The sequence below is a fragment of the Dipodomys spectabilis genome, unplaced genomic scaffold (assembly GCF_019054845.1).
Source record: "Dipodomys spectabilis isolate Male_0828 unplaced genomic scaffold, ASM1905484v1 ptg000207l, whole genome shotgun sequence".
Classification (NCBI taxonomy): Eukaryota; Metazoa; Chordata; class Mammalia; order Rodentia; family Heteromyidae; genus Dipodomys; species Dipodomys spectabilis.
Genome location: NW_024870884.1, coordinates 9,197,246 through 9,224,977, shown reverse-complemented (window position 1 = coordinate 9,224,977; position 27,732 = coordinate 9,197,246). Strand labels below are relative to the sequence as shown.

At 34.9% G+C, this 27,732-nt stretch overlaps 1 protein-coding gene across 1 annotated transcript in view; it reads left to right on the top strand.

Annotated features, from left to right (window-relative positions):
- The window catches only part of Ctnna3 (catenin alpha 3), a 1,268,549-nt gene that overhangs the window by 283,349 nt on the left and 957,468 nt on the right, over positions 1-27,732 (top strand). Inside the window, exon 6 of the mRNA XM_042696520.1 lies at positions 23,921-24,124. Within this exon, the coding sequence (XP_042552454.1) occupies positions 23,921-24,124 (204 nt within the window). The remainder of the gene's footprint in view (positions 1-23,920; positions 24,125-27,732) is intronic.

Genomic DNA, 27,732 nt, shown 5'->3' with positions numbered 1-27,732 from the left:
GAAGAAAATGAACATCACTGAAAATCTGTACTTTAATATGCTTTTTAGGCCATAGCTTGGTTTCTAGAACTATAACAATGTAAAAGAACTACAAATAATTGATAAATGTTGTAAAATACATAATCTATCTATTAGATGAATCAGAGGAATTCTTCAAGGGCAGATACAAAGAAATCAAAATCAGTCTAAGCTGGCCACAGTGTTGTGACGAGAGATGTGAGGGAAGATTTTTCAACTCTGAGTTGGAATATGAATTTTTAAAGCCCAGATGCTGAGGATAAAAGACAAAATCTATATTATCCATGCCAAAAGCTGGTAATCCTTATCACCTTATAGGATGAGTGGAAAAACCACTTGTTCCTACTCTTCAAAGTTTTTCATACAGTTCCAAGGAAGATAATTTGTCATGACAAATAATCCACAATGAATGAGCAAAGAGAACAAACTGCAAACACTGTAGGCATTGAAATGATAAGGTAGTGAATATAAATTAGTATGTTTAATATACATTATATATAATTTCCCCATTTATTTGCTTAAATTATAGCAAAGGAACAAATGACTTTCAAAATTGACCAGATAAAGCTATCTAAAATGAAAAACATAATTATGGGAAGTTTAGTGATTAGGTAAAACATATAGTTAGGTACAGAATTAATCATCTGAAAGATATTTGAAAAAGTTTTAGTTCCCCACAGAGAGACAAATACGAAGTACTTTGGAAAAAATGGAAGATGGTATGAGAAGCTCTAAAACATTCAAAGAGTTCAAGCCCCATGACCGACCAAAAAACAAAACATTCAAAGATCTAGGAAAGAGAAAAGCAGTAAAAAGTTACTGAATATTTGCTAGAATTTATGGAAGATACCAATCTCCATAGCTAATAAGCCCAATAAGTGTCAAACAGGTTTTACAAAAAGAAATCCATTTTTGTTTATTATCGTGAAACTGAAGAATGGAGACAAAACATGTTTCTCTTTATTTTTATCAGTATCAGTTTGTTTTACAAGGGGTCTGACTTGGACATGTTCACATATGCATCTGAGGGGCCTGGCTCGGACTCAACCACTACCTCTCAGTCCTGTCTCCTCACTTTTTAAACCAATTTCCACAAGGTGTATTGGTCCATGTTCACACATGGACATAAAGTATATATTTTTAAAACTGGATGTGGTGATGCATGCCTATAATCCCAGCACTCTAGAGGCTGAGGTAGGTGGATTATGTGCTTAACATTATCCTGGGCTACAAAGGGAGACTCTGTCTCAACACACACATGTCCCTGAATGTTTGTATGACTAGCTACATTGATATTAATAAAATGAAATTGCTAGTGACAATTATTATCTAGAGATAAAAGTTTAGGGCTGGTCAGTAGATGAATGGATCAAAAAATGTGGTATATATACACAATGGAATTCTATGCCTCCATCAGAAAGAATGACATTGCCCCATTTGTTAGGAAATGGAAAGACTTGGAAAAAGTTATATTAAGTGAAGTAAGCCAGGCCTAAAGAAACATAGGTCCCATGGTTTCCCTTATTTGCAATAACTAGTATATGTCTGAGTCAAGCAGAAAAGGTCAGATAAGGTGATGTTAGGGAAATGAATCCCAAGATATGTATTCAAATGTTTTTTTTTTCTTTCATCAATTGTTTCTAACACATTTATAAGATTATTTCTTTGTTGCTTTGTATGTCCCTCCCCCACAGTATAACCCCTGCTTTCACTGTATTTGATGTCGGTATAATTTGTGGAGGAGAAGGGGAAAAACAAATCGTTTAAATAGGAATAAAGGTGGACCCATTGCAACAATGAGATGTACAAGTCATTAAGTCAAAAACAGTTTACAACTTTGGTGCGGGGGGGGGGGGGGGGAGTGGGGAAGGGGAGGGAGGATGGGAAGGGATGTGAAGGGGAAACAAAGGAGGAGGCTACAATGCTTGATAAGAAATGTACTCATTATCTTGCCTATGTAATTGTAACCCCTCTGTACAGTATGTTCACAAAATAAAAAAAAAGTTTAGGGCTAGGAAGGTGGCCCAGTGGTAGAGTGCTTGCCTTGCTTGCATGAGGCCCTGAGTTCAATTCCTCAGCACCACATAAGCAGAAAAAGCCAGAAGTGGCACTGTGGCTCAAGTGGTAGAGCACTAGCCTTGAGCTGATGAGCTGAAGGATAGCACACAGGCCCAGAATTCAGGCCCCATGACCATCAAAAAAAAAGTTTAAATTCACTAAGAGTTGGTAACACATTTTATTATTACGTACAGAAAGTTAACAAAAAGTAATAACACATTAAGGTGTTGGTTTTCAAAGAACAATTATACAAGTATATAGGTAAAAAGTAAAATCACCTCACAATCTTAAATCCATTGAAAAACCCATCTGTATAACTTCTGGATCATGAATAACTTAGAATTGAAAGTAAAAAATATATAATCAAGAAATAATAAAAGCAGAACAAAAATCTTGTGGGATACAGCTAAAGGTCTTATCCATAATGTTGAGAACTAATGAGCTATCTTTCCAGTTCAAATTTGGAATTGAACAATGTAACAAAACCTAGAAGGAAAAAAATAAGGAAAAGAGAGTAGAAATTCATTAAATCACAGTGATACAGTAGAAAAGATCAAGCATCATTAAAACAGACCAATGAAATCGACAAACTGCCTAGTAAGATAGATTAAGGAGAGTAGGCAGAGAAATAGCCTTTAGGAATGAAGGGAGAGGACTTAAGTGTAGAGAATTGTAACTATTCCAAATTATTCTGATAAAAATGAAATTATGAATGAAATGGGAATGCTCCACAAAATAACTTATCAAAACTACCTCAAAAATAGACAGTATGAGTAATTTGGGTGGGGGGGGAGGTGGGGGAAGGATGGGAAGGGGTGGGAAGGGGAAACAAAGGAGGAGGCTACAATGCTTGATAAGAAATGTACTCATTATCTTGCCCAAGTAATTGTAACCCCTCTGTACAGTATTTTCACAATAATTTTTTTTAAATAGACAGTATGGGTTAAAGAATTAGACAGATTGTACTTTGAAGCAAACAGTAAGTCTAGATACGTTTAGAGTACCACGAATGTTTCTGAGGATATGTAAATGTATTTACATAAAACGGTTGTTAGAAAAACCAAAGAAATGTCAGCTCTCACACCCATTACAAGAAGCTGATGAAACTAATACCAATTCTATGCAGATTAGATAAAGGAGATTCATATGCTAGTCTCATATGTGAATTATGTACAAAAATCCTAAATATCACGGAAACGTCAGGGCCAAGGATGAACTACTGCAACAATGATACTCACTAGACCATATGTTGGAAATGAACTTTACAACTTGGGAGAGAGGAGAGTGGGGAGTGGTAAGTAGAAGAAAATGAGACAAGGGCTAACAGTGTTTGAAAAGAACTGTACTCATTACCTTTGTAACTGTAACTCCCATGTTCATCAACATGTACATATATATGATAGATCTCTATATCTATCATCTATCTATCTGTCTGTCTGTCTGTCTGTCTAAGAATTTCAGTTTCTTTGACCCAAATGCCTATGGAAGCTACCTGGCGATATCAACTTCCAAGTACTAAATGGTTGCTATTACCTGGTTGAACTATGGCAAAGTTACTTCATTTGAGGTGCTGGACAATTTGAACCTAAGAGCTTTTTCTGTCTACTTGCCTTCAGATAAAGGATTCAGGTTTCCTTTATCCCATGTGCCTATGGAAACTGACTGGCAATATCAGCTTCTAAATCCTAAAAGTTTGATGGTGGCTGATTAAGCTATTACAAAGTCACTCAGTTTGAGGTGCTGAGTAATATCAACCTAAGTCCATTTCACTGTGTTGAAGATTTCAGAACAAGGATTCAGGTGTCTTTGACCAGCTTTGACTGGCTGCTTACGGCAGTTGACTAGAAATATCAGCCTCTAAATATTAAATGGTTGTTGTTAGCTAGAAAAACATCCTGAACAAAATTTGAGCATTATTTAGTAATAGATAAAAAAAATTTACTATGGCAAGTTAAATTTATTCCAGAAATATGATGATGTTAGTTCAACATTAAAATATCTACAATGTTGTTTATCACATATTATCTCAGTAGATACAGAAACCATTAAAAAATTCAACATAATTTACTTAAAACTTCTAGGATGCCAGAAATAGAAACAAAGTTGATAAAAATGTTTCTATAAAAATTGTATAATAAACTCCACACTTAAATTTTAGTCATTAAAGACATTCCCCTTAAAACTAGAAATGAATTTATAGTGACTGCAAATTAATAAACTATAGCAAAATATTTCAACATGAATGACAACAAAACATAAAACCATATAAGAATCCATGCTGTATTTTTTATGTTTATATAAAGGTCAATACATGCAGAACTAAACATGTATTTTTAATGGTACAGACATATGGTAAGCCATAAAAGAGGGAATAGAATGACTTATGCAGAATTAAAATTTTAATTTAGTTTGATGATATTGGAGAATAGTAGACCCCTTGAAATATGCTCTCCCTTTTTGCTTTAATTTGTGTTTGTGCCTGTGCTGGCCTATACCTGATCTTTACCTCTTGAGTTACTGGGATTGCAGGCATGAACCACTGTATCTGTCTGCACATCAGGATTTAAAAATGACTAGGCATGTTCTTCTTAAGCTGCTTGTTGTTTGAATGATGCATTATAATTTTATTCATACATTCTCTGTTATGTATTTAATAGTTGATAATAAAACTTAAAGTATCTTGAGGCATAGTATATCATTTTAGAATAAATGACATAGCAATGTACTATTTATACTTAGAAAATATTAATTCTACTTCCTGCATAATCAATGTCCATTTGGAGTAATATGCTAGATACATTTGCAGTATTCACTGGGTTAGTATCAGACTGCTTTGTAGGGCACATGGAAAAATAGAATTATATACTTTTTAGAAGAGTCATCTAATCTCCTGTCAAATTATAAAACTTGTGCAAGGTCAAATAAACAAGAATTAGAAGAGTTATAACGTATTTTATTTTTTATGACCACCCACATAAATAGCTCTTTCCAAATAATAGCTTTTATGACAAATGATGGATGATCATGCCTTGAGTTTAATACATTTATCTGTCTTTGAACCTGACTTTTCCTATTAGATGATGAATTCTATGAATGGAGGAATGATGTCTTATTTATATTGATACTGCTCACAACCTCACACAGTGCTAATTACCTGATGATTACTTAAAGTACATTTGTTGAAAATATAATGAATTGCTGGCCTTTGAGGACTTTGTTAAGGACTTTTAATGCATGTAGCAAATATTCACCCAATAAGAGAAGGACAAGATTTCTTTTGTCATGGTGACTAAAAAATGGAAGTGCTTCAGTAGCTTGTAAATAAAATGTGAGGATACTAATGATTTTTGACTTTGTCTTCTTGATACTACAAGATACATGTTGTACATATTATTCAGAATGTTAAACTTGACCATTCTATGAACCAAGATTTCAAGTATAGAGAAACTTCTCAGGTGACTAGATTCAATAATAACTATTTTTTCTTTTCTCTTGCAAACTTGAAAAGGCCAAAGAAATCAGTACAGACTTTAATGGCATGGAGAAAATAATAAATATGGGAGGTGATGGAAATACTTGAAATAGGAATGACTGACTTGCTTATACTTGTTAGAATCTAGCGTAGGAAGGTTGGAAGTATGGAGAGCCTTAAGAGTTTTATTTTTCCTTTACTATTATTTATGGAGCACTCCATGTGCCCTAAGGACAGCTTGTAACTTGATTTTGATGTGCACAATTTTACACAACAGAGAAGATGTAACTTTCAAACGTACATGTCATTCATTTTCTTCAGTGTTGTTACTGAAAAATATGGAATTGGAATGTGATATGCAGACTCCTCCCCGCTCCCAGTCTGCTGAAGGGGAAACATCATTGTTTATAGTGGCAAGCAGACATTACATATTGTTTGCCCCAAGGAAATTCTTTTTTATTCCTCCCCCTTCCTTTCCCACTCCCTACTTCTTCTTTCCTCTTTATCCCTTTCCTCTCCCCTCCTTTCCCTTTCCTCTTCCCCCTCTCCTCCCTCCCCTCCCCTATCCCTCTTCTCTTCTTGTCCTCTCCTCTCTCTTTTTTGTTTTTAATTTATATTTATCCTTACCCTTTCCCAGAAACAAGCTTTTATTTCTTGTGTATTATTCCAGAAGTGGCTGATGTTTATTCAAGTGTGAGTGTAACTGAGGGATATATTTCAGGCCTAGAACAAATTCTATAAATGTTTGTTGAATCCGCATTCCAGGTTATGCTCTCAAGATTCTTACTATTCTAGCAAAAAGCAATCAAGGAAGATTTTATGGAAAGAAACATAGGTACGTCTTATTTAATGGCTTTTCATAATTATCTAAAAATTAAACTCTGGTGCCTGTACAAACAGTTGGAATTTAGGTGGGAAAATAGTAACTAAATACTATTTTTTTTTTTTTGCTGAAAAGTGAGTCTGCTGGTAGAAAAACTTCAAATAAATCCAAATCATGAAGGATGAATAGAGGGAGAGATATGACCGAAATATATTATATCATATATCACAATGAACCCCCACACTGTACAATAATAAAAATGTAGGGAAAAAGATGAATAACAACAGAATATGTGTTAAGTCTTACTTAGGAATGTCATATCAGTTTTATCATCAATTTATCAATGTACTTTGTTTATTTCAAGAGTTTATACATTTACCTTTCTTATTGGCAATGATTAAGACATTTTATCTTACATATCTGGGAAACAGTATTCTCAGGTCAGAGATTTGCTTTGTAATTTCCTTCAGTGAATGCCTGTTGCCTTCTTAAGGAAATCAAATTTCTAAGTTTATGTTTTCCTCTATCAAAGATAGAGTGGTAATGAAATTGCATTTTCAGCCCATATTAATTAATTATGTGACAGTTATCTACAGCAGGAGAACAGCAGATAACCTGACTTGGAAACCAAAGTTTGGAGCCATATTGAATGCCATGCAGAGAAATTTGGACTTTATTAATGAGGACTGTTTGATAGAGCAGGGACAAAATCAAGCAGATGTTGTGGGAAAATTAACTGGTCATGATGTGTGGAGTTTATGATGTGTGTAGGGCTGGAGGGAGGGAGGTAAGAATTGATTTCTGTGACACTTTAAGGAAAAAACAACAACAACAAAACCAAGAAACCAAAGTCTAGCAGTTGAAATGGAATCAATGGCTTTTCTGTATGCCAACAATGAGAAGAGCGCAGCTGAAATCAGGAAAGCAACTCCATTTGTAATAGCCCTACAAAAAATAAAATACCTAGGGATTAACTTAACCAAAAAAATGAAGGACCTGAAAAGGAAATCAAAACAGAACTCAGAAAGTAGAATAACTTCCCATGCTCTTGGATTGGAAGGATCAACATCATGAGGATGACAATATTTCTCAAGGCTATCTACAAATTCAATGCAATACCTATCAATATGCCAACCTCACTCTTCAAGGAAATAGAAGAGGCAATCCAAAAATCCGTATGGAACAATAAAAGACTCTGAATAGCAAAAACGATCCTCAACAGAAAGAACAGTGCTAGAGGAATATCAATACCAAATTTCAAACTCTACTGCAAAGCCATAGTAATCAAAATAGCTTGGTACTGGCACAAGAACAGACCTCAGGACCAATGGAATAGAATTGAAAACAGAAATGAAGCCAAGACCTATAGTCATCTAATCTTTGATAAGGGAGCTAAAAAAATAGACTGGAAGGAGGACAGCCTCTTCAGTAAATGGTGCTGGCAAAATTGGTTAAGCACTGGTAGAAAACTAAAGCTAGATCCTTATATATCACCCTGCACCAGAATCAACTCCAAATGGATCAAAGACCTCAAAGTCAAAGCAGACACCCTGAAAACATAACAGGACGGAATAGGAGAAACCCTAGGTCTCCTTGGCACAGGCTGAAAATTTCTTAATAGAGACCCAGAAACACAACAAATCAAAGAAAGGTTGGACAAATGGGATTGCATGAAGTTGTAGAGCTTCTGCATAGCAAAAGACATAGCTAGCAAGATCAATAGAAAGCCCAAAGATTGGGAGAAGATCTTCACTAGCCATACAACGGACAAGGGTCTCATATCTAAAATATATCTGGAACTCAGAAAATTAAATCCCCCAACAGCAAATCCTCAAAGAAACAATTGCCTAATAAATAAGTGGGCTAAAGACTTAAAGAGAAACTTCTCTGAAGAAGAAAGAAGGATGGCCAATAGACACATGATGAAATGCTCAACCTCTCTAACCATAAAAGAAATGCAAATCAAAACAACACTGAGATACCACCTCACCCCAGTTAGAATGACTATAATCAAGAACTCTAATAATAACAGATGCTGGAGGGGATGTGGACAGAATTGTTGGTGGGAGTGTAAACTTGTTCAATCACTTTGGAAAGCAGTATGGAGATTCCTCAAAAGACTTCACATAGAACTCCCCTATGACCCAGCAATCCCACTTTTGGGCATTTACCCAAATGTTTACAAACAAGACCACACTAAGGCTACCAGCACAACTATGTTTATTGCAGCATTATTTACCATAGCTAAAATATGGAACCAACCCAGATGCCCCTCAGTAGATGAATGGATCAAGAAAATGTATATATACACAATGGAATTCTATGCCTCCATCAGAAAGAATGACATTGCCCCATTTGTTAGGAAATGGAAAGGCTTGGAAAAAATTATATTAAGCCAGGCCCAAAGAAACATAGGTCCCATGGTTTCCCTTATTTGCAGTAAGTAGTGTATGTCTGAGACAAGCAGAAAAGGTCAGATAAGATGATGTTATGTGAAATGAACCCCAAGATAAGGACACAAGTGGTTTTTTCTTTTTTGCTATTGTTTCTAACATATTTATAAGGTGATTTTTTTCTGTTGCTTTGTATGTCCCTCCCCACGGTATAACCTCTGTTTTCACTGTATTTGATGCTGGTATAATTTGGGGAGAGGAAGGGAAAAAACAAATTGTTTAAATAGGAATACAGGTCGACCTATTGCAACAATGAGATAGATGTACAAGACGCTATGTCTAAAGAAAAATGAACTTTACAACTTTGGCGGGGGAGGCTGATGGAGGGGGGGTGTAGTCATGCAGATGGGAGGGCAGGGATAGTAGGGGAAAAACAAAGGAGGGGCAGCAATGCTTGATAATGCTTATGTAATTGTAACCCCTCTGTATGGTATTTTCACAATAAAGAACTTATTTAAAAAAATAAAGGAGGTGAAATTGATGGTTGTAGTGACAGTAAGGAGGTAATGGAGTGTAGCTTAGATGTAAAGTGGACATGTGATTGAAAAGATGGTGGTATTATTCCCTGGGTAAGATAGTGGGCTGAGCTGAGAGAAGGAAAAGTAGGCATAGTTTAAGTGACATAAAACAAAAGAGAGAGAGAGAGAGGCAAAATGAACACAGTACATGTTTCTGAGTATTCAAATATGTTGTGAAGAGGTGAATCCTTGAGGGAAATAATTTGATCTCAACTAAATATGATATGTAAACTCAAATAAGCAATTTACATTTTCCCTAATTATTCCTTAAGTAAGTAGAATTTCCATGGCTTTTTAAAAAAATATGTAGCTGAATGATCATAAAGCCTCTAGGAGATGACAGTTACTATATCAACACTTTTATACTCTATACTATATGAAGTAAATAGTTATGCTATAAAGTAGTTGTTTAGTACTCTTTTTCTTTTGTTTGTTCACTTGGAACGAACTTTCTATCTAGCGTGGCCTGTCTTGGATAGCACATTGTTAAAAGTGAAGTTTGAGTGTGGAGGTTTATGCCTGTAATCCTAGATACATGGAAGGTACCCACAGAATTGTGATCTAAGGTCCAGCATAAGAACCCAATCCCTTCATCCCCACCCCCCTGCTTGCAAAAGAGCTGGACCCCCAATACAAATGAAACTAACACAAAAAAGGATGAGGAGTGGTTCAAGTAGTGGAGTGCTTACCTAAAAAGCCAACCCCAGTACTAGAAAGAGAGAGAGAAATAAATTGAGGCTTATGTGAGAATTTTTCTGAGGATAAGTAATAAGCTAAATCAAGGAAAGTGAAATAATTGATGAATCAATGCATCATTAATACAATTTTCAGTAATGTTTGGTCCTGTGAACTGTAGCTTTAATGTAAAGACAAAAAAAAAAAAAAAAAAAAACGTTTGTGGTAGAGACCCAAGTCCAGCAAAAGCAAACCATATAGGGGAAACACCCAGAGGTGAGCAAAACTTTCCATCTAGGGGAATATTCAGAGGTGAGCATTCTCTGTGGCAAAGCTCACCAGGGGCTAAACAGCTTGGTACATCTGAATTTTAAAGAATGACCTGCCTCACCTCTATGCTTTGGGAGCTGGGTGGAAAATCCCCACCTAGCACTGAGAAGCCAGGATGGTGCTGAGAACAAAGCATGCTTACTTAGACCCAGTGTCCTTATTTCAGTACATTCTACTTAGTGGTGTAGATCATAGTATAACACTATGCCTTTTAGGATGCTGATTATTTTATTTTTGAGAACATTGTGCAGTGGTTTTGCTACTCCTAAAATTTAGCACCTGTGGTTGTTTTTTGTTGTTATAGGCCAGGTGTTTATAACTAAGTTCTGGATATGGATATATAGAGTTGCCATAATTTAGCTGTATATTTGTCATTTATAAATTTTATTTGCACATTTTAGTATTTATAGTAAGATTTGGAAAGTTGGTTTGGTGAGCAATTACATTTTGAAACCTACTTACACATTAGGTTATAAGTGGAACTTCCAGGCTTATTTTTCTGAAACCATTGAAAGAGGGCCAGGGGAGCACCCTGTCCTTATAAATTCTAAACAGAAATTGATTGCAAAGAAAATATTGCCAGATTACTAGTTTTTGTGACATGCATACTTAACATTTAAAAGAGATGGCAAAAAAAATGACTCAGGTTTTCTTATACAAATCCCGGGTAGTTTGCGTAGGTAGGAGAGTTGTTGTGTGGTTTATTTGAAGTCACCATTTTGAATACATCTTAAACAAAGGACCTTAATTTTTCAGTTTGCACTAAGATCCCCTAATTATATAGTTGATCTAGAAAAATCCTTTGGCAACTTTCAGGTTGAATTGTCTGCTTATTGCCTGTCACATGATACCAGCTCTCCTTTTAACTTGTCAAATGTAGGATGGAATTGGCAATGAAAGCAAAGCCTGCTAACTTAGGTTGATTACCAACATCTAAGCAGTTTGGACTGTGTTCACGGTATCTCAGCTTCGTTAGCCACAAATGACCACTTGAAGTTAAATGAATAATTTAGCAGACAGGATCCAAAAGAGCAGAGACCAAAAGCCTCAGAGCACAGGGAAAAGATGGAAAGCAATGAACAGACATGAGGTGCCTGCCAACACTGTCTGACTCTTCTCCAAGCCCACTGTAAGCCAATCAAGCGGCATATGTTTCCTTCTGCAGATGGAAAAGCAGCCTGTGCAAATGTATACAGTGCAGATGTGGGGATCTGCGATGCATCTGCTAGCGGTTATATTTGTTAAGCAGCCTGCCAGTATCTATGGGTTTTGAAGAAGGATGGCTACATTGTGGGAGGTAGATTAATCGCATTTGTTTCACAGGGAAACCATGCTGTCTCTAAAAGGCGGAATAACTTCTTGAATACCTTAGAAATGAGCCTGATCATATTTTTCTCCTCCCACCATGCTCTTAGACATATGAATGCCAAGTCAGCATTGCAAATTGGAGGCCAGAGGCAATGTAGAAACTCCAGTGTGATAAATAGATTTAGGAGGCGTGTGGCCCAGAGACTCAGATGAGGCTCACCCACCCTGGGATGAGAAAACCAGGACAAAACACACTTGAAGACAGTGATTAACAGTCCAGTTTACTTGACTTGAGGAATTTATATGTCTGAATATTCCTAATTTAACTATACGGCTTGAATTATTTGTAATTTGTAGGTGCCTTATGCTTACCTATTTTTGAACAGGTGAATCCTTGAAGAGATGGTAGAAAGCGGAGAACAAAGCATGTTCATGGCTTTTGGGACTCTGAGGAGATAGACTGAGTCAGATTATCTACCTTCTATATGATCTGTGGCCATTTCCGCAATCTTGAAACAGTGGCTTGAATGGGGGAAAGGATACAGAATTTTGACCTGCTCAGTCCTCCCACCATCCTTGGTTCTGAGTGGGTTTGGAGATAGGGTTTATTTTCCATTGTGTGAACAGATACAATGTCTGCGACTGTTTCAAGGAGTTGCCAGCTAGTTTCCCTTAATTTAAAAGTCTCCTTAAATTGGGAGGTTGGATACCCTACTCTTTTTGGCTTATGTATTATTGAGCATCTTTGGATATGGAATAGAAAGTATCTTAGTTCATTTTCTTTTGCTATCACAAAGTACCTAAAACTGAGTAATTATTTTTAAAAAGAGGTTTTTAGTTGGGTATGGTGGTATAGACCTGTAATCCCAGCCCTTGGAGTAGGGTGGGTAGGAAGGGGAATATTGAGTTTGAGGACAGCCTGGGGTACAAAATAATGAGACAAAATAGCTATTTTGAGAAATACTCTTGCTTGTAATAAAGATTTCTTCTAATCACTGATTTGACCTTCATATTTAAATTAGCATTTCCTTTCAAAGGAAAAGAAGAGTCCCTAATGAATCATAATGGGAAGCCAGTGTTTTATAATATCTTGATTGGAACAGTATGTAGTGGAATCCAAAGACAGAATTTTCCTTGAAGGCACTGTGCATTGCTAAATTTGAAGAATATAGTTAATGTTCTTATTAACATATATCACATGACATAAAATCAGTATCTACTTGAAAAATACTTAAGGGATGTAAATGGTGCATTCTGTGAACATTAGTTTTGTTTTTAATAATGTTATCCACCTCATTTGACAGAGCTATGAATGTATTGTATAAATCTGGAGAGAGACATCATGGTCATCTGCAGTTTATAAAATGTAAATCACTGGCCTTTTGAAGTCTTCTGTAGTTTTATTTGGCTGAATTGCTGGGTGCCTTTGTAATCATGGCATTATCCACTAAATGTTCCAGTGAATCATTATATACAGCACAGTGCCTGGCACAAGAGCTTTTTAGTGAACAACTTCTCTAGTTTTTTTTTTTAATTCACATTATTCTATCTTTATATTTTTCCTTTTATTTTTTTCTCTAGTATCTTATCACTTCCTTTCCTTTAAAATTTTTCTGTCCAGTCTCCCTTTTTCTCAGTCAGCTTTTCAATGCCCTCCCATCTTTTTCCTCTTCTCCTTCTTGCCTTGTTCTTTGTACATCTCCCTTTTTCTCCCTTTCCCTCCTCCTTTCCCTTCTTCCTCTTGGTATTTCCCATGTCCTTGTTCTTTAACATTTAGAATGTAAAATGTAAATCAGATTGATAAAGCCTCCAGGAATAAAGTAAAGGTCTCTTTGCTAAAATCACTGAGAATATAAATCAATACACAGTAGATGAAATAGTGTTGGCTTAACTTTTTTTTCTAGCCAATTCTTTTTCTTTTCCTTTTGTCGGTTGTAGGGCTTGAACTCTGGGCCTGGGTGCTGTCCCTGAGCTCTTCAGCGCAAGGCTAGTGCTCTACCACTTGTGCCACAGAGCCACTTCATCTAGCCAATTCTTGAATGTGTTATTACACAACCAGTAAAGCAAAGAGATCTAATCAGAGATTACCTCATAATCTGTAGATGTCTCTACAGGTATTGTTGATTTGGAAAGTACTTGAGCCAGGGACTGGCCTTTGCAATCTCACACCCACGCTCTATTGGGAACAGCATCAGCAACGTCTTTCTTTAAGAAAGAAAGCTCTCTATAAAATGGAGCAGAATGAATGTTATTTCTTGGTGATTATTTCCATATTTCCTGTGGAAATTCTTTCTTTTCTTCATAGTATCTGTTACCTCTTTTCCTACTGATGCCCAGTATCTCTCTCTATTGTAGCTTCCTTCCTTGACATTTAGAGTCTCTAGAGTTACCACTTTTTCACACCCACTTCTGCTCATCTAGCTATCAAGGAACAGTACCTGGTAAAGTCTTAATAACTGGCAACAGCCTAGGATTCTATTCTTTACTGGTACTTTCTCCAAATTACAAGTTGTTTGGGAAGTGAAGACTTCTACACATTATCAGATCCCATCTGCGGGTACAAGCAGAGGCCATAGCAGTTGTGCATTGTGGGGAGAGTTTTCTAGGAAATACCACAGTGCACAAGTTCTGAGCTCCTATTTGCAACATGGGAGAGTCATCATTGTCTTTTATCTAGTGAATCCTAGCTAAGAAGCTATCACAGCAAAAGAATCTTCAATCATGATAAGGAAAAAGAAAACCAATAGGCACTAGTCACACGAAAGCATGTGAATTTAAAATTAGTCACAAGTTTAAAAAATGAAATATTCAGCTTTTGTAGTTATACTAGCCATGTTTCAAGTGTTCCACAATTACTCTATTGATCATGATAGCGATATAAAAATTGCATCACAGAAAGTGTTTTGGACAATGTTCTGGAGGTATACTGTGTGGTGCACAATTTCTTCTGAATTTCTGAATTACTGAGACAATATGGCTTTATGTGAAATCCAAAATGATCGTACTTGTACTTTTGGACTAATATATCCTGATCATTTTTTTAAATCACTGCAACAATTTTATTTTTAAAGAAACCTTTGAGTTAATTGTGTATTATCTTTTGGAAAAGAGCAGATTTTTGCCTTTTTTTAAATGCCTAGAACACCTTTAGTTGGTTGCAATTTCAAAATATTCTGAATATTTCCACACTCTTCTAACAGTAGTGCTCTAGAAAATATGAAGAAAATGTGAGGGGCCATGCCAAGGACATCTGAGGGATGATTCTATTGAAAAATTGTCACCCCTTTGCAGCCATGTTCCCACTCACCATCCTTCAGGGGACTGTATTCAAACATGACTTTACAGTGATTAGGTTACAACTGGGCCACATTGTCTACTCTTTTTTCCCTCCCTCGATGCTCTATTATGCACAAGCTACCCATGAATCCAGAGCTGGTACTTAACCTTCTATTTCTCCCAAAGGACATAATTACAGATGGCAGTGGAACATAGACTCAAACAGAAATAAAGCACAAATGGGATTACTTTTTTTTTCCATTTGCCTCCTGTGTGCCTTTTCTTTCTTTGTCAATGAGGTACTTTTTGGGAGAACTCCACAGGTATAACAACTGGCATAAACTTTGAAAATGACAGGAACTATTCAAACATTTGTTGAAATTTTGCAGTTGTGTTCAATCAGGCTTAAAATCAATAAAACTTGGGCACAGGGGAGGTAGGACATACATAACACTACTAAGACAAATAATGAGGATTAGCACTATTGAAAAATATTTGAGCATATGTTATATTATTACTAATATATATATCTAACATACATATCTATGTCTATAGACATAGATGTCTATAGACATAGTGTCTTTCTATAAATCTATATATATATAGACATATATCTCTGTCTATAAACACACTATATAACTTAATTTTTAAGTAGTTGTACAAAAGAGATTTTACAATTCAACCTGTCAGTTTGAGTATAATGCCTCTTGATCAGTGTCACTCTCTCTATTTTTTTTAAATGTTTAAAAAATACTCTGTGAAGAGATAATCCAAACATATAAAACTCCTATTTCTGAATTATCAATAAGGCTTACCTTTCTCAAAATATATTGCCCCAATCAGCAATATTGTAAGGATATATGCTAAGATCCATTCAATATCACAACAAAATCAACTGTTTCTCAGAAGTTTTTACATATGATCTCTTTGTAGAGAAGATCTGAAAATTGAAGGTTTGTTTCATTGCTGTTATTCCTAGATTAAAACAGAAAGAACTCATGATGTGGTGTTACACATAGACTGCAGTGCTGAACTGTGATAGAAATATACCAAGAAGATGGTGATTACCTTAGGAGAAATGTATGGCTGAAATGCTTGTTGGTGTTTTGGTATAACCATCATTGCAATACTCTCTGGGCTAGTTAAATGATATCCACTCATCATTTTGAAGAAAAAAAACAAAGAAATCCATATGTGTACATTAATTTGTAACTATATTGAGCATCTCTAAATTATTTTCACTTTTTATATTATGAATCAATGTACAGCAAATTGCAAGTCATGTACATTTTAATTTTGACTTAGCTCCACTTTGAGTATAAATTACACTAATTTACTAGAGTCATATAATTAGTGTTGATCATGTTGCTAATTTGTAGCTTATTACATACATTTTGCCTTCTTTTACATTTTCGTATCTATTTGTAAGATGAAATGCATTAAAAACAGGATTGTATCAGGCAAAGGAGAGCCTGCAAGCTCTCTCAATAGCATTTCCTGTTGGTAATCACAAGGAGAAATTTTGTTCTGTTTTTATCACTCCTCTGAAGACTGATAATGCACTTGCTTGAGAAACATTATTTATGCTGCATGATTATTATTTCTGCTGCTTCTAACTTGAAGCACAGCGTGTGTTTTTGTGAAGAATGTTGGTACTTGATGATAATCATAGCTGCTTCTCTTTTGATAGGCAATTTCACTTTGGAGAATAGGTGTAAGATTTTTAGTGTTTTGAATACAAATTGGGTCAGTCCTATCACAGGATATAGTGTGTGAATGATAAGTAGGCTTATTACATCACGTTTGTTAAAATTCAGAAAACTTTCCTCAGCCATATTGATTTTCATGCTTTAGTTTTAAGATTGAAAAACACATTTCTATGTGTCTTGGAAAAGTATGGACAGAAGCCTTGTTTGAAATCTGAAAAATGCTGAATGACAAGTGTTCATGGAATGGTACTGGTTTCTGATATCATCAGGCATTAGTCTGTTTTACAATTTGTAGCTTCCTTCATGATACTCAATGGCTATTTAATTCATCAACTGTAGATGGTAGAACATTTAAAAGCAAAAGTAAAAATAGCTAGTAAACTATAAGGGGCTATCCTGTCAGATAGTAAAACATATATAAAGCTGCATCAGTTGAAGTACTATGAAGTAAATGTAGATTTTTTTTTTCATTCTAGAAGGGATGAAATAAAGGCTTAGAAACTTTGGATGGGAGATATATTCTCTCTCTCTTTCTCTCTCTCCCTTCCTCTCTCTCTCTCTCTCTCTCCCTCCCTCTCTCTCTCTCTCTCTCTCTCTCTCTCTCTCTCTCTCTCTCTCTCCCTCTCTCCTCTCTCTACCCCCCCCCCCCACCAGAATGCCGTATCATATGGTTGGAATTATACAGGATGTAGCATTTCCAGATTGCTGTTTTTGGTAATATGTATTTATGTTTCAGCCATGTTTCTAATGCTTGATAGCTTATTTCTTTTCAGTGCTGAATAATGTTCCATTGTTTTGATGTACCATAGTTTATCCAATCACCTATTGAAAGATACCTTATTTGCTTTGAAGTTTGGACAATTATTAGTGAAGCTTCTATATAAATCTGTTTCCAGACTGTGTGTACATAAATTTTAAACTGCTTTAGACAAATATGGAATATGAATACTTGGTTGTGTTGTATGACTATAGGATTTTTTCATTTTAGATTTAAAATTTTTTTTTTTACCAGTCCTGGGGCTTGAACTCAGGGCCTGGGTGCTGTCCCTGAGCCTCTTGGTACCACAGTGTCATTGAGCCACAGTGTCACTTCTGGCCTTTTCTGAATAGTTTATTAGAGATAAGAGTCTCACAGACTTTTCTGCCCCGGCTGGCTTCGAACCACAATCCTCAGATCTGAGTAGCTAGAATTACAGGCATGTAATCTTGTGCCTGCTTTCATTTTAGATTTTAAATATTCTGTTAACAAATAAGAACATATATGTTTTAAGCATACTATTATGATTATTTGCCTTACATACACATTGTATGATTTTTATCACTATCAAGTTAACGTTTGATTAACATTTACCACCACCCATGTTACATATTGTATCAGTTTCATTTTCTTCCTTTCTTATTTCTTTAAAGAATATATACTAACCAAGCATATTTGTGGTAGTGAAATCCAACATAGCAAAAAGTCCTTTTAACTAGAAAGTTAATATTATACTCATTTTGGTAAATTAATGAGTCATTTTTTCTATTGTTTCCAAAATAATGAGCTGGCTAATAGCTAGAAATCAAAAGGAAAACAAATGTTTGATCTATAATTGTTATTTTAAAAAGTAAGAAATTTTTATTAGTGTGTACTTTCATAGGTAGTATTAAATTAAGACATTATTAAACATGGAACCTTAATGTACACCCTAATCTGGGTTTTTGTCTCTTTATCATCCCCAAATAGCAATCACCATGATATTGGTATTTTCCTTTTAGCTGTTTCCTAAGCTCTTATATACCTGTGTGTGCTCAGAGGAAAAGTAAAGTATTGTCACGTGCTTATTTGAGTTTTTTTATTTTTTATTTTTATTGTCAAGGTGATTTACAGAGGGGTTACAGTTACATAAGGCAGTGATTGCATTTCTTGTCTAAATTGCTACCCTTCTCTCATTTTTATCCCTCTTTCCTTCCTCTTCTAACCCCCCACCAAGTTGTATAGATCGTTTCCAACATAGTGTCTTGTGAGTATCACTGTTGCATTGGTTCCCCCTTTGTCCTTTGTCTCACCATTTTGTTGTTCTCCTTCCCTTCCCTAGTTCAGATAAGTGTATATACAATACCCAGGGTACCAAAATGGAATGCGGTGATAACAGGGGATAAAGTATAAGGGGGAAACACAAAAGAAAAAAAATCACCTAGTACATTGAGAAGAAGAACAAAGGAAAACCTCTTGTGTTCATGTCTTAGAGGTTTTTTTAAAAAATATATATTATATATATATATATATACATATATATATATATATATGATGCTGTTACTAGAAAGTCACTCCAATTATCTAACTTGGTCTTTGAGTCCAATGAGAGAAGAGTTCAGTCAAGACTACAAATGTAGTGAAAGTAATGGAAATAGCATAGAGAAAGGAGACTTTTAATTGGTACCATGCCACAGAAAGCACCACAGTTCATCTTCCTCCATTTTGAGGGGTATAGACAGGAGTGACAGGCTTAAGTAGATAAAGAATTAGGGATAAGGTGTATGTGGGACCAAGGTATGCATAGTTTAAGAGTTCTAGTGATAGATGTAGCCTAATTGGTCATAATATCAGTTCTGAATCTTCCTAGTGTCACTAGAAAGGAGTGATCTAGTTCTCATGAGATGTCCCTCCTTCCAGGGTGCAGCCTGATCATTATAGGTAACTACTATACTTGGGGGAGATCTATCCTCCTAGGCTCTGCTGTTACATAGGGGTAGTTTCATTTCCTTGTTATAAAAATGTTTTATATATATATATATATATATATTTATATATATTTATTTCCTAAATTTCAAGATGATGATAAAGTGACTGGAAAGAACCCAAAATGGATAATGAGCAATCTTGGGTGATTTAAAGTATAAAGATCTGAGAAGTAGTTGTATGAATTAAAGTGAAGACTCAGATTCATTAACCAAGGAAATTACAAACTATGCTGAAGGAGATCAAAATATAGAGGATGCTAATAGCATGAGTACATTTATTCCTAACTATGAAGCCAGAAGTCAAACCCAAGCTATTGAAAAAAATGTTCTGCTAAGAACCAAAGAATTAGGTGAATATATATTGAGCAGGATCTTGAAAAATGAAAATATTTTCTCTGTTTAGCAGACTAGATCCTGAAAATATGGCATCCTATTGCTCATCTTTCATTCAACTAATTGCTGTGAAAATATACTGAGAGAACATTTTAATATATAGCTGTACTACATGGAAAGAGATAATTTATTCCATTTGATCCATCAGAGTCAGTGGTACAGAACATTGAAGTTATTTAAAAATGTTATCTTGCCTAAAGGTTGTTGAAAACTTTTATAGAATGTGAATATTCCATATCAGATGTTGGAGCAGCTGATGACTTGAGTCTAGATGGGCATGAACACAATGGACTCTAATAGGCTAAACAGGCCTGGGCTTGAAATCTCTGCACTCAGGTTACTAAAGCAAAGGATCTCAAGTGTGAGGCAACCTGGGCTATATAGCAAGATCATATCAAAATCCACAAAGCACAACAAAAAATAATAAAAAACAAGCACACAACTCAAAGTGAAGCAAAACAAAAGGTAAAACAGGTAAAAGTTCAAAAGCTTGTTTAGTTTGAGGAATGTTCCTGGAGAGCAAGAACCAAAAGAAACATGAGTTAACTTAATCATATGAGTCAGGGTACTAAATGATAGGAAATCACAGCCAGAACATCTAAAGCAATATTTTTTCTTGAAGATAAAGAGCATGAAATTTCACCAACTTTTCTTATTATTGTGGTGGTAGAGCCACATTAACTGTTCTTGTCACACCTTCTAATTACATTTGAGCAATTAAATCATGTTTCTGTTGCTGTATGTCTCCTTAATAACAATGCCTCATTGGAAAGCTGTTTTCAAAAAGTTTTAATTGGTTTAATTTTTACTGTGAAACATTGGAGTAAAGAGTTTGCAATGATTTAGTGATCCAAAAAGAATCATGGTGCAAGTGGCATATAAAATAGAAAGATGGATTTGGGTAAATGGGACCTTGAACAATGGCCAAGCCCATGGGTTATGGTCTCATCAAAAAGATTATGTAAGTCTTTAGCCCATTTATTAATTGGGTTGTTGTTTTTTTGAGGATATTTTTTTGAGACTTCTCAGTAGAAGAAGTAAGAATGGCTAATAGACACATAAAAAATGCTCAACATCTCTGGTCATAAAAAAATGCAAATCAAAACAACATCTACCTCACCCCAGTTTGAATGGCCATTATTAACAAAATTAATAGTAACAGATGATGAAGAGGAGATGTGGCCAAAAGGAAAAGCTTCTACAGTGTTGATAGGACTGTAAACTTGTTCAACTACCCTGGAAAGCAGTGTGGAAGTTCCTTAAAAGTGTAAACAGAGCTTCCCTATCACTAAGCTTCCCTATTACTCCTGGGCATTTATCCAATTGACTACAAACCTGGCCACACTAAAGCCACCAGCACAACCATGTTCATTGTAATATTGTTTACCATAGCTAAAATATGGAATCAACCCAGATGCCCCTCAGTGAACAATGGATCAAGAAAATATGGCTTATATACACAATGGAATTCTATGCTTCCAAAAGAAAGAATGATATTGTAACATTTGCAAGGAAACGGAAAGACTTGCAGAAAATTATATTAAGCAAAGTAAGTGAGACCCAAAGAAACATACATTGTATGGTTTCCCTCATTTATAATAATTCGAATGTGATTATAAATCTACAGGTAAACCCAATGGATATTACAAGACAAAAAAACTACACTTGGACATGATAAACAAGATTCTAAACAGTCACATAGTGGGGCCAAAGGAAGATATCCTTAGGGCTCAATAGCTATGTGCATATAATTATATAAAATGATGTTTATGGAAATGATCTCTAAGAAATGGAAACAAGAGGTTTATTTTATTTTATGTTTGTGGTTCTTTTTTTTTTTACTTTCTATTTTTACCCTTTTGTCACTGTTTTGATTTCTGTACCTCTTGTCCTTTGTGCAAGTTTATCTGATTGGGGAGAAGAGGAAGTACAGAAATTGGGGGATAAAGGGTGGGCTAATTCAGCAGTGATACTCACTAGACACTATGTTGAAAATGAACTATACAACTTGTGGGGGAGGGGAGTCAGGAAGGAAAACACCTGGGAGAAAACGAGGGAAGAGGTGACACTGTTTTAAAAGAAATGTATTCCAGTACCTAATGTATGTAACTTCTCTGTACATTACTTTTACAATAAATTATTTTTACGATAACAAATTTTTAAAAGATTATATATCTTTAATGAGTGACATTGTCCAAAAGAAATGTACCCTTTACCTGACTTATGTAACTATAACTCCTCTGTACATCACTTTTATAATAACAATAAAGACATTTTAAACAAGATTATATACATTGTAAAAAGTTAAATTTTGCTTTTGTAAAGTTAATTGCCCTTCACTTTATGCTTTTATTTCCTTTTCTATATAAAAGAAAGAAATGGAGAGAATTAGCAGTAGATAAACACAAAGGAAATAAAACCATGAAATGAGTTCTTTTGCTTTTATGATATTAAACCAATGTTATCTTTCTATTATATTTTATATGTCAGCATACTATAGACTAAAATGTACTAATTTTCTTTCTAATCTCTTGCTTTAAAATAATTTTTCATTATTTTTTTTTCCTTCCTAGATTGGCTCTAGAAGTTGTAGATGTTATAATTATATCATGGCTACTTTGAACGTCAAATATTTCTCATAATATAACAAATGATATATGAAATATTATATATTTACATAAATATATACATTTCTGTAATATACATATATAATCATATAAGATAATATGCTATGAACATCTATTGACCTCACTGTATGTTTCAATTCACATCTTGAGTCTGACACTCTCAAGATTATTATGTAATTTTATTGAATGATTGGTTTCCAGTCCGGGGCTTGAACTCAGGGTCAGGGTGCTGTCCTTGAGTCTCTTTGTGCTCAAGACTAGCACTCTTCTACTTGAGCCATGGCAACATTTCTGGCTTTTTTTTTTTGAGAGGGTTTATATTCTCTACAGATTAAAGAATTAAAGAACTGGAAATGTTTAAAGCAGATAGAATAGATTTATTTGAAAGCCAAAACAACAGAGAAAGGAAAATGAGACAAACTCTTTATACAAGAAGGGGTCCCAGGGCTGGGTCTCCCACTTCTGGCTTTTTCTGAGTAGTTTATTGGAAATAAGAATCTGGTGGACTTTTTTGCCCTGGCTGGCTTCCAACTTCTGTTGTTGATCTCAGCTTTCTGAGTAGCTAGGATTATAGGTGTGAGCCACCGATGTCTGGCATGAATTGATTTTATATTAATTGTTGTTCAGCGTGTTTTATGTTATACTCTTTCTTCAGTGATCACATTAGGTCTCACCTTGAAAGGGTTTCCTTGCAATGTATTTTCATGGAACACCCTTAGAGCAGCATTCCCTCTAACTTTTGTTCAGAAGCTAAAGATAATCTTTATTACCTAAAGACTTAGGTCTTTAGATAACCTTGAAAATGCCGCATCAGGTTCCAATACCTGGAAATACCTTCAAGTTAGAATAGACCAACAGGAAGCTGGAGTTTACATTTTAAATAAATAACTAAAATCTAGAATTCTCTTTGATAAGTTAGTAGTAGAATTAGAGTCTATGGCTTATACTGAGACATAATGAAATTATAACAAATTGCTTATTATGAGATCAGAATACTTATGGGAACTTCATAGTGGGTTTGCTCTTTGATCTTGAATAAGGAAGCCTCTTAGTCTCACTCATCGGCTGAAATGTGTGGCTAAGTATCCTGTGGTTGCACACCTTCGTATAAAATTGGTAAGATGAAATGATACAGTTGAAAATATACTAGTAGTATAGTTCAGAAGTGTAACTATGGTAAATAAGTATGTGCTATAGTTTTAAGTATGTATTTGTTATGATTTTGTGACATAAGCAACATTACTATCACAGTTTTACAGGTAAAAGAAGGCGACGCTCACGGAGTTTAAGCTACCCTGCAGAACAAGAAGGACATGATTTGAGTCAGGACAAAGAGTAGAACCAGTGCTCATAGTCACATCATGTTCCTCATTCATCAGAATAATAATTGCTACATAGCCTTATATGTGAACTGGGTCACTCTTTTTATTATTAACATCTAAGTTCTAAATGTGAAAACAAGAAATTTTGTTTTCCATATACATGGAATGTCATGGAATACTAACTATTCAAATATTGATTTTTTTTCTTTTTTAGAAATTAATTGTCCTAAACCCACTCACAGTGACAGAGGAGGAAATAAGGCCATCACTAGAAAAACGCCTTGAAGCCATTATCAGTGGGGCAGCTTTGTTGGCAGACTCTTCCTGCACAAGGGACTTCCACCGAGAGCGAATTATTGCAGAGTGCAACGCCATTCGCCAGGCTCTTCAGGACCTGCTTTCAGAGTACATGAATAACGTAGGTGACTGGTTCGATCTTTTATCCCTGTTCCCACTTATCCCTCGTTTTTTGAGTGCATGCCAAGGTGCATTTTGTGCCCCCACGAAATATGATCAATTACAAAGGAGTAATGGGTTGGTGTTCTTAGAAGGTTGTTCAAGGGGACAATAACCTAGAGAGTTTTCTAGGAATGAAATCAGAACTACTTTTACAGTAGTACATGATTGTTTTATTTCTGGAACTATCTATGAGTTGAAACTCTGGAACTATAGATGAGCTGCAAAAGAGAATCAGGACTGGAGAAAGAAAGTAAGGGTTACTTATGTAAAGGATAAAGAGAAGATAAAGAGATTGGCACATTGCTCAGTATTAGATAATAAATAGTGCAGCAGAGGTCATTTACAAAACTCTTAGATAGCATTTACCCCCCTTTATTTTTCTTGAAAATTATTTTCGTTAAGTAGTTGTACAAAGAAGTTGCTATTTTACAGAGCAGTATATGACTACAATGCAACTTGATCCAATTTTACCATTTTCAACACTCATTCTTCCCACCCTCCCATTTCCCTCACTTAATTTTGTCAGATATAGATTGATTTCTTGATTTCATTCTATCCCCTTTCTCCTCTTGATTTGTCTGTCCCTCTTCCCATAATCTCCCCTCCTCGCTTTTCAAGTTTCTGTTTCCTGGTGCTCATTTTGTTGAACTTTGACAAAGCTCAGACAGTTTGGACAGCTTTTGACCTCTTTCAAATGTGACACAGTGTTACATTTTAGGCATTTCTTAGAAATTTTCATGATGCTGACTAAATTTAGGGAAAATATTTGTTTTACATATAATTTATAAACTGTATATTAACTATTGTTCCCATCACAGTATTTATAAAACAAATAAGGATCACTTATTTAAAAAAACCTTGAGAATATTGCCAGCTCTACAGTAGATACTCCTCTATGGCTTTTGACTTCTCTGGTTTCAGTTGCTCAATCAGCTGAAAATATTACATGGAAATTCCATAATAATTGACTAGTTTTCAGTTAAATTTTATTGTAATATATTTTTAAAATTCTGTCCGTAGCTATTGTTGTTTTACTGTACCTACTATAAATTAAACTTTATCATATATATACACACACACACACAAAATCATGCTATATCTAGAATTTGGTTCCTTATTTTGTAGTATTCACAGGGGATCTTGAAATATATTCCCTGTGGATAAACAGGGAAGGGAATACCATGTATTAATCATAAAACCTCCTTAAGTAATAGAACCATAGAGTTATATTTAGAATATTTTATTCATCGGTCCTAAAAGTGGAATAATTCAAGATTTATGAAGTTATGTTTTGATAACTCATCAAAATATATAAAGCTTTTTGGTTATGAAATTAAAGATTTAGGATTGTTCAGTATAAGTGCATTATGTGACTAATAGAAATATGCTAAAATTAGTTAATACATCAACACATTTGATGAATCTCCATACTCAATATTTGAAGAGGTTGGCTCCTGACAAAAATCTCTTGCCTCTCAAGAAATCAAAGTTGTAAAGCAGATTTTAGTAACAAGAAGAATGTATTAGTAATGACATATCCTGCTAGAATGGTTGAAGCTAGAATAAGAAGGCCATTTAAGGTAACATTAGTAGGTTTCGGGATTAGGATAGGGACATTTCTGGAGGCCTCATCCTACATATCAATATCAGTCTTCTCTAGCCTTTTTCTGTGGAATCATCAATTCTTGCATTTTAGATCCATTATAGACAATAGAGTTTACATTCTAAAATCTATGCAGGCAAATTGTATGTCTGTTTTGTTCACTGTTTTATCCTAAGTCCCAAGCACAGAGCGTGGCATTTAGAAAAAGGCTGAATTGTGTTTTGTAAAGGAAATACTTAATGAAATGATTGCATATTGTATATGCCATATCATAAAAAGCAGCCTTTTTACATTAATTGAAAAGAATTTGAAGTATCAACTAAATCATATGACAGCCTGTTTGTTATAAAAGGTCTTATTTTGCAGTGTAAATCTCTTCTGAAAATCGATGTGCATATTCAGGAGCATCTTTAAAAATCACAATTCGTGAGTTGTGATCTATATTTGACCATATTCCAAATTAAAATTTTTATTTATTAGGAGATGTACCTCAGAGAATATTCAGAATCAGAGAAAATATAGCGATATCTTTCAAAACTTAAGAGAATGTATGCCTAACCTGCTGATTTTGTTAAACCTCCATGGTTGCATAGGTCTCTAGTCCATTTTCTTTGTTAAATAAGATAATGTATGGAACAGAGCCCCCTGAAGAAAGATGGATTTTAGAATTAGTTATCTTTATAAGGTGGTAAAAATAGAATTGGAGGTAAGTTAGACTTCATGTGTGAGTTTTAAGATATCCACAGTAATATGTATTTTTCTGGGAGTGTATTGAAATCATTTTGGTGTTGTGTCAGATGTGTTGCTAGACAGGATTTTCAGGTGGTGTCTGAAGCTGGTAGAGGATTTTTTTTCAGCCCTTTATTGAGGATTTTGGAGCATTGAGTGAATGCTGCTAGAATAAACAAGTCAGGCTGAGTTTATTCAGGGACTAATTTACATTTCTGGACCTCTCATCTGCCCACTATTTTCTTCTCTTATTATCTATGTGAAAGCACACTGTTGATTTTCACTACACACTTATTTAGTGAGTAAAGAGTCACAGGGATTATTTTTTGTTATTGAGAAATCTATTGATTTGTGTTCTTTGAGTTTAATGCATTCTCTAAGAGAATTGTAAAGTTTCAATAAAGCCTAAAAAGAGATTTATGGGATTTCCTTTCTCATAGGACCTTTTTCCTGAAAATTCAATTCGGAAATAATTTCAGCCCCAGTTAATTTTTCCTGATCGTTTAGGTGAAGCAACTGAAAATATCTACGGGTAATGACTGACTCCTAGAGAGAGATTAGAATTAAAATTCTAAGATAACATTGAGCAAGATCCATTGCACTTATAAAGTGACATGTTGAATTGAAATCCCTTTGTACAACTACTTAAAGATAATAACAACAACAATTTTAATTAAAATTCTAAAAATTTAAACATAGCCTCAACCTATTTTCTGTCTTAGTTTTTCTTTTTCTTTTTATATATAGGGTATATTTGAATTGTCCATCAGCTTAGGTACACCATGTTAGATTTTTTAAAATGTATTTACATTCTTAAACTTGTCTATCATATTATAGTAGTCAAACAGTTGATTCTGTTAGAGACTCAGCTTTTCAGATGATTACACACTTGGATTTTACAACCTCAACTAACTTTAGAGAAATAAATGACATTCTAGCTCAGTGCTGGTCAAGCATGCCTGTCATCTGAAGCTCTATGGGAGGCTAAGGTTATGAGGATTTGGGGGTATTAGGCCAGTGTCTGTGTCTGTGATCTCAGTGAAAACTTCAAGTACTAGGAGTGTGGGAGGAATATCTGAAGTGATAATTCAACAACCATGTGTCATCTTGTGGGAGTTCTGGAGCTGGTAGCCCTGCAGAATTCTTCCTAACTAAGAAAGGGAATGGCAAGAAAATCTCTGTGTCCCTGCAACTGTCAATCATTGGCTTGGGGAATGGGTTTCAGTCACCCTTAG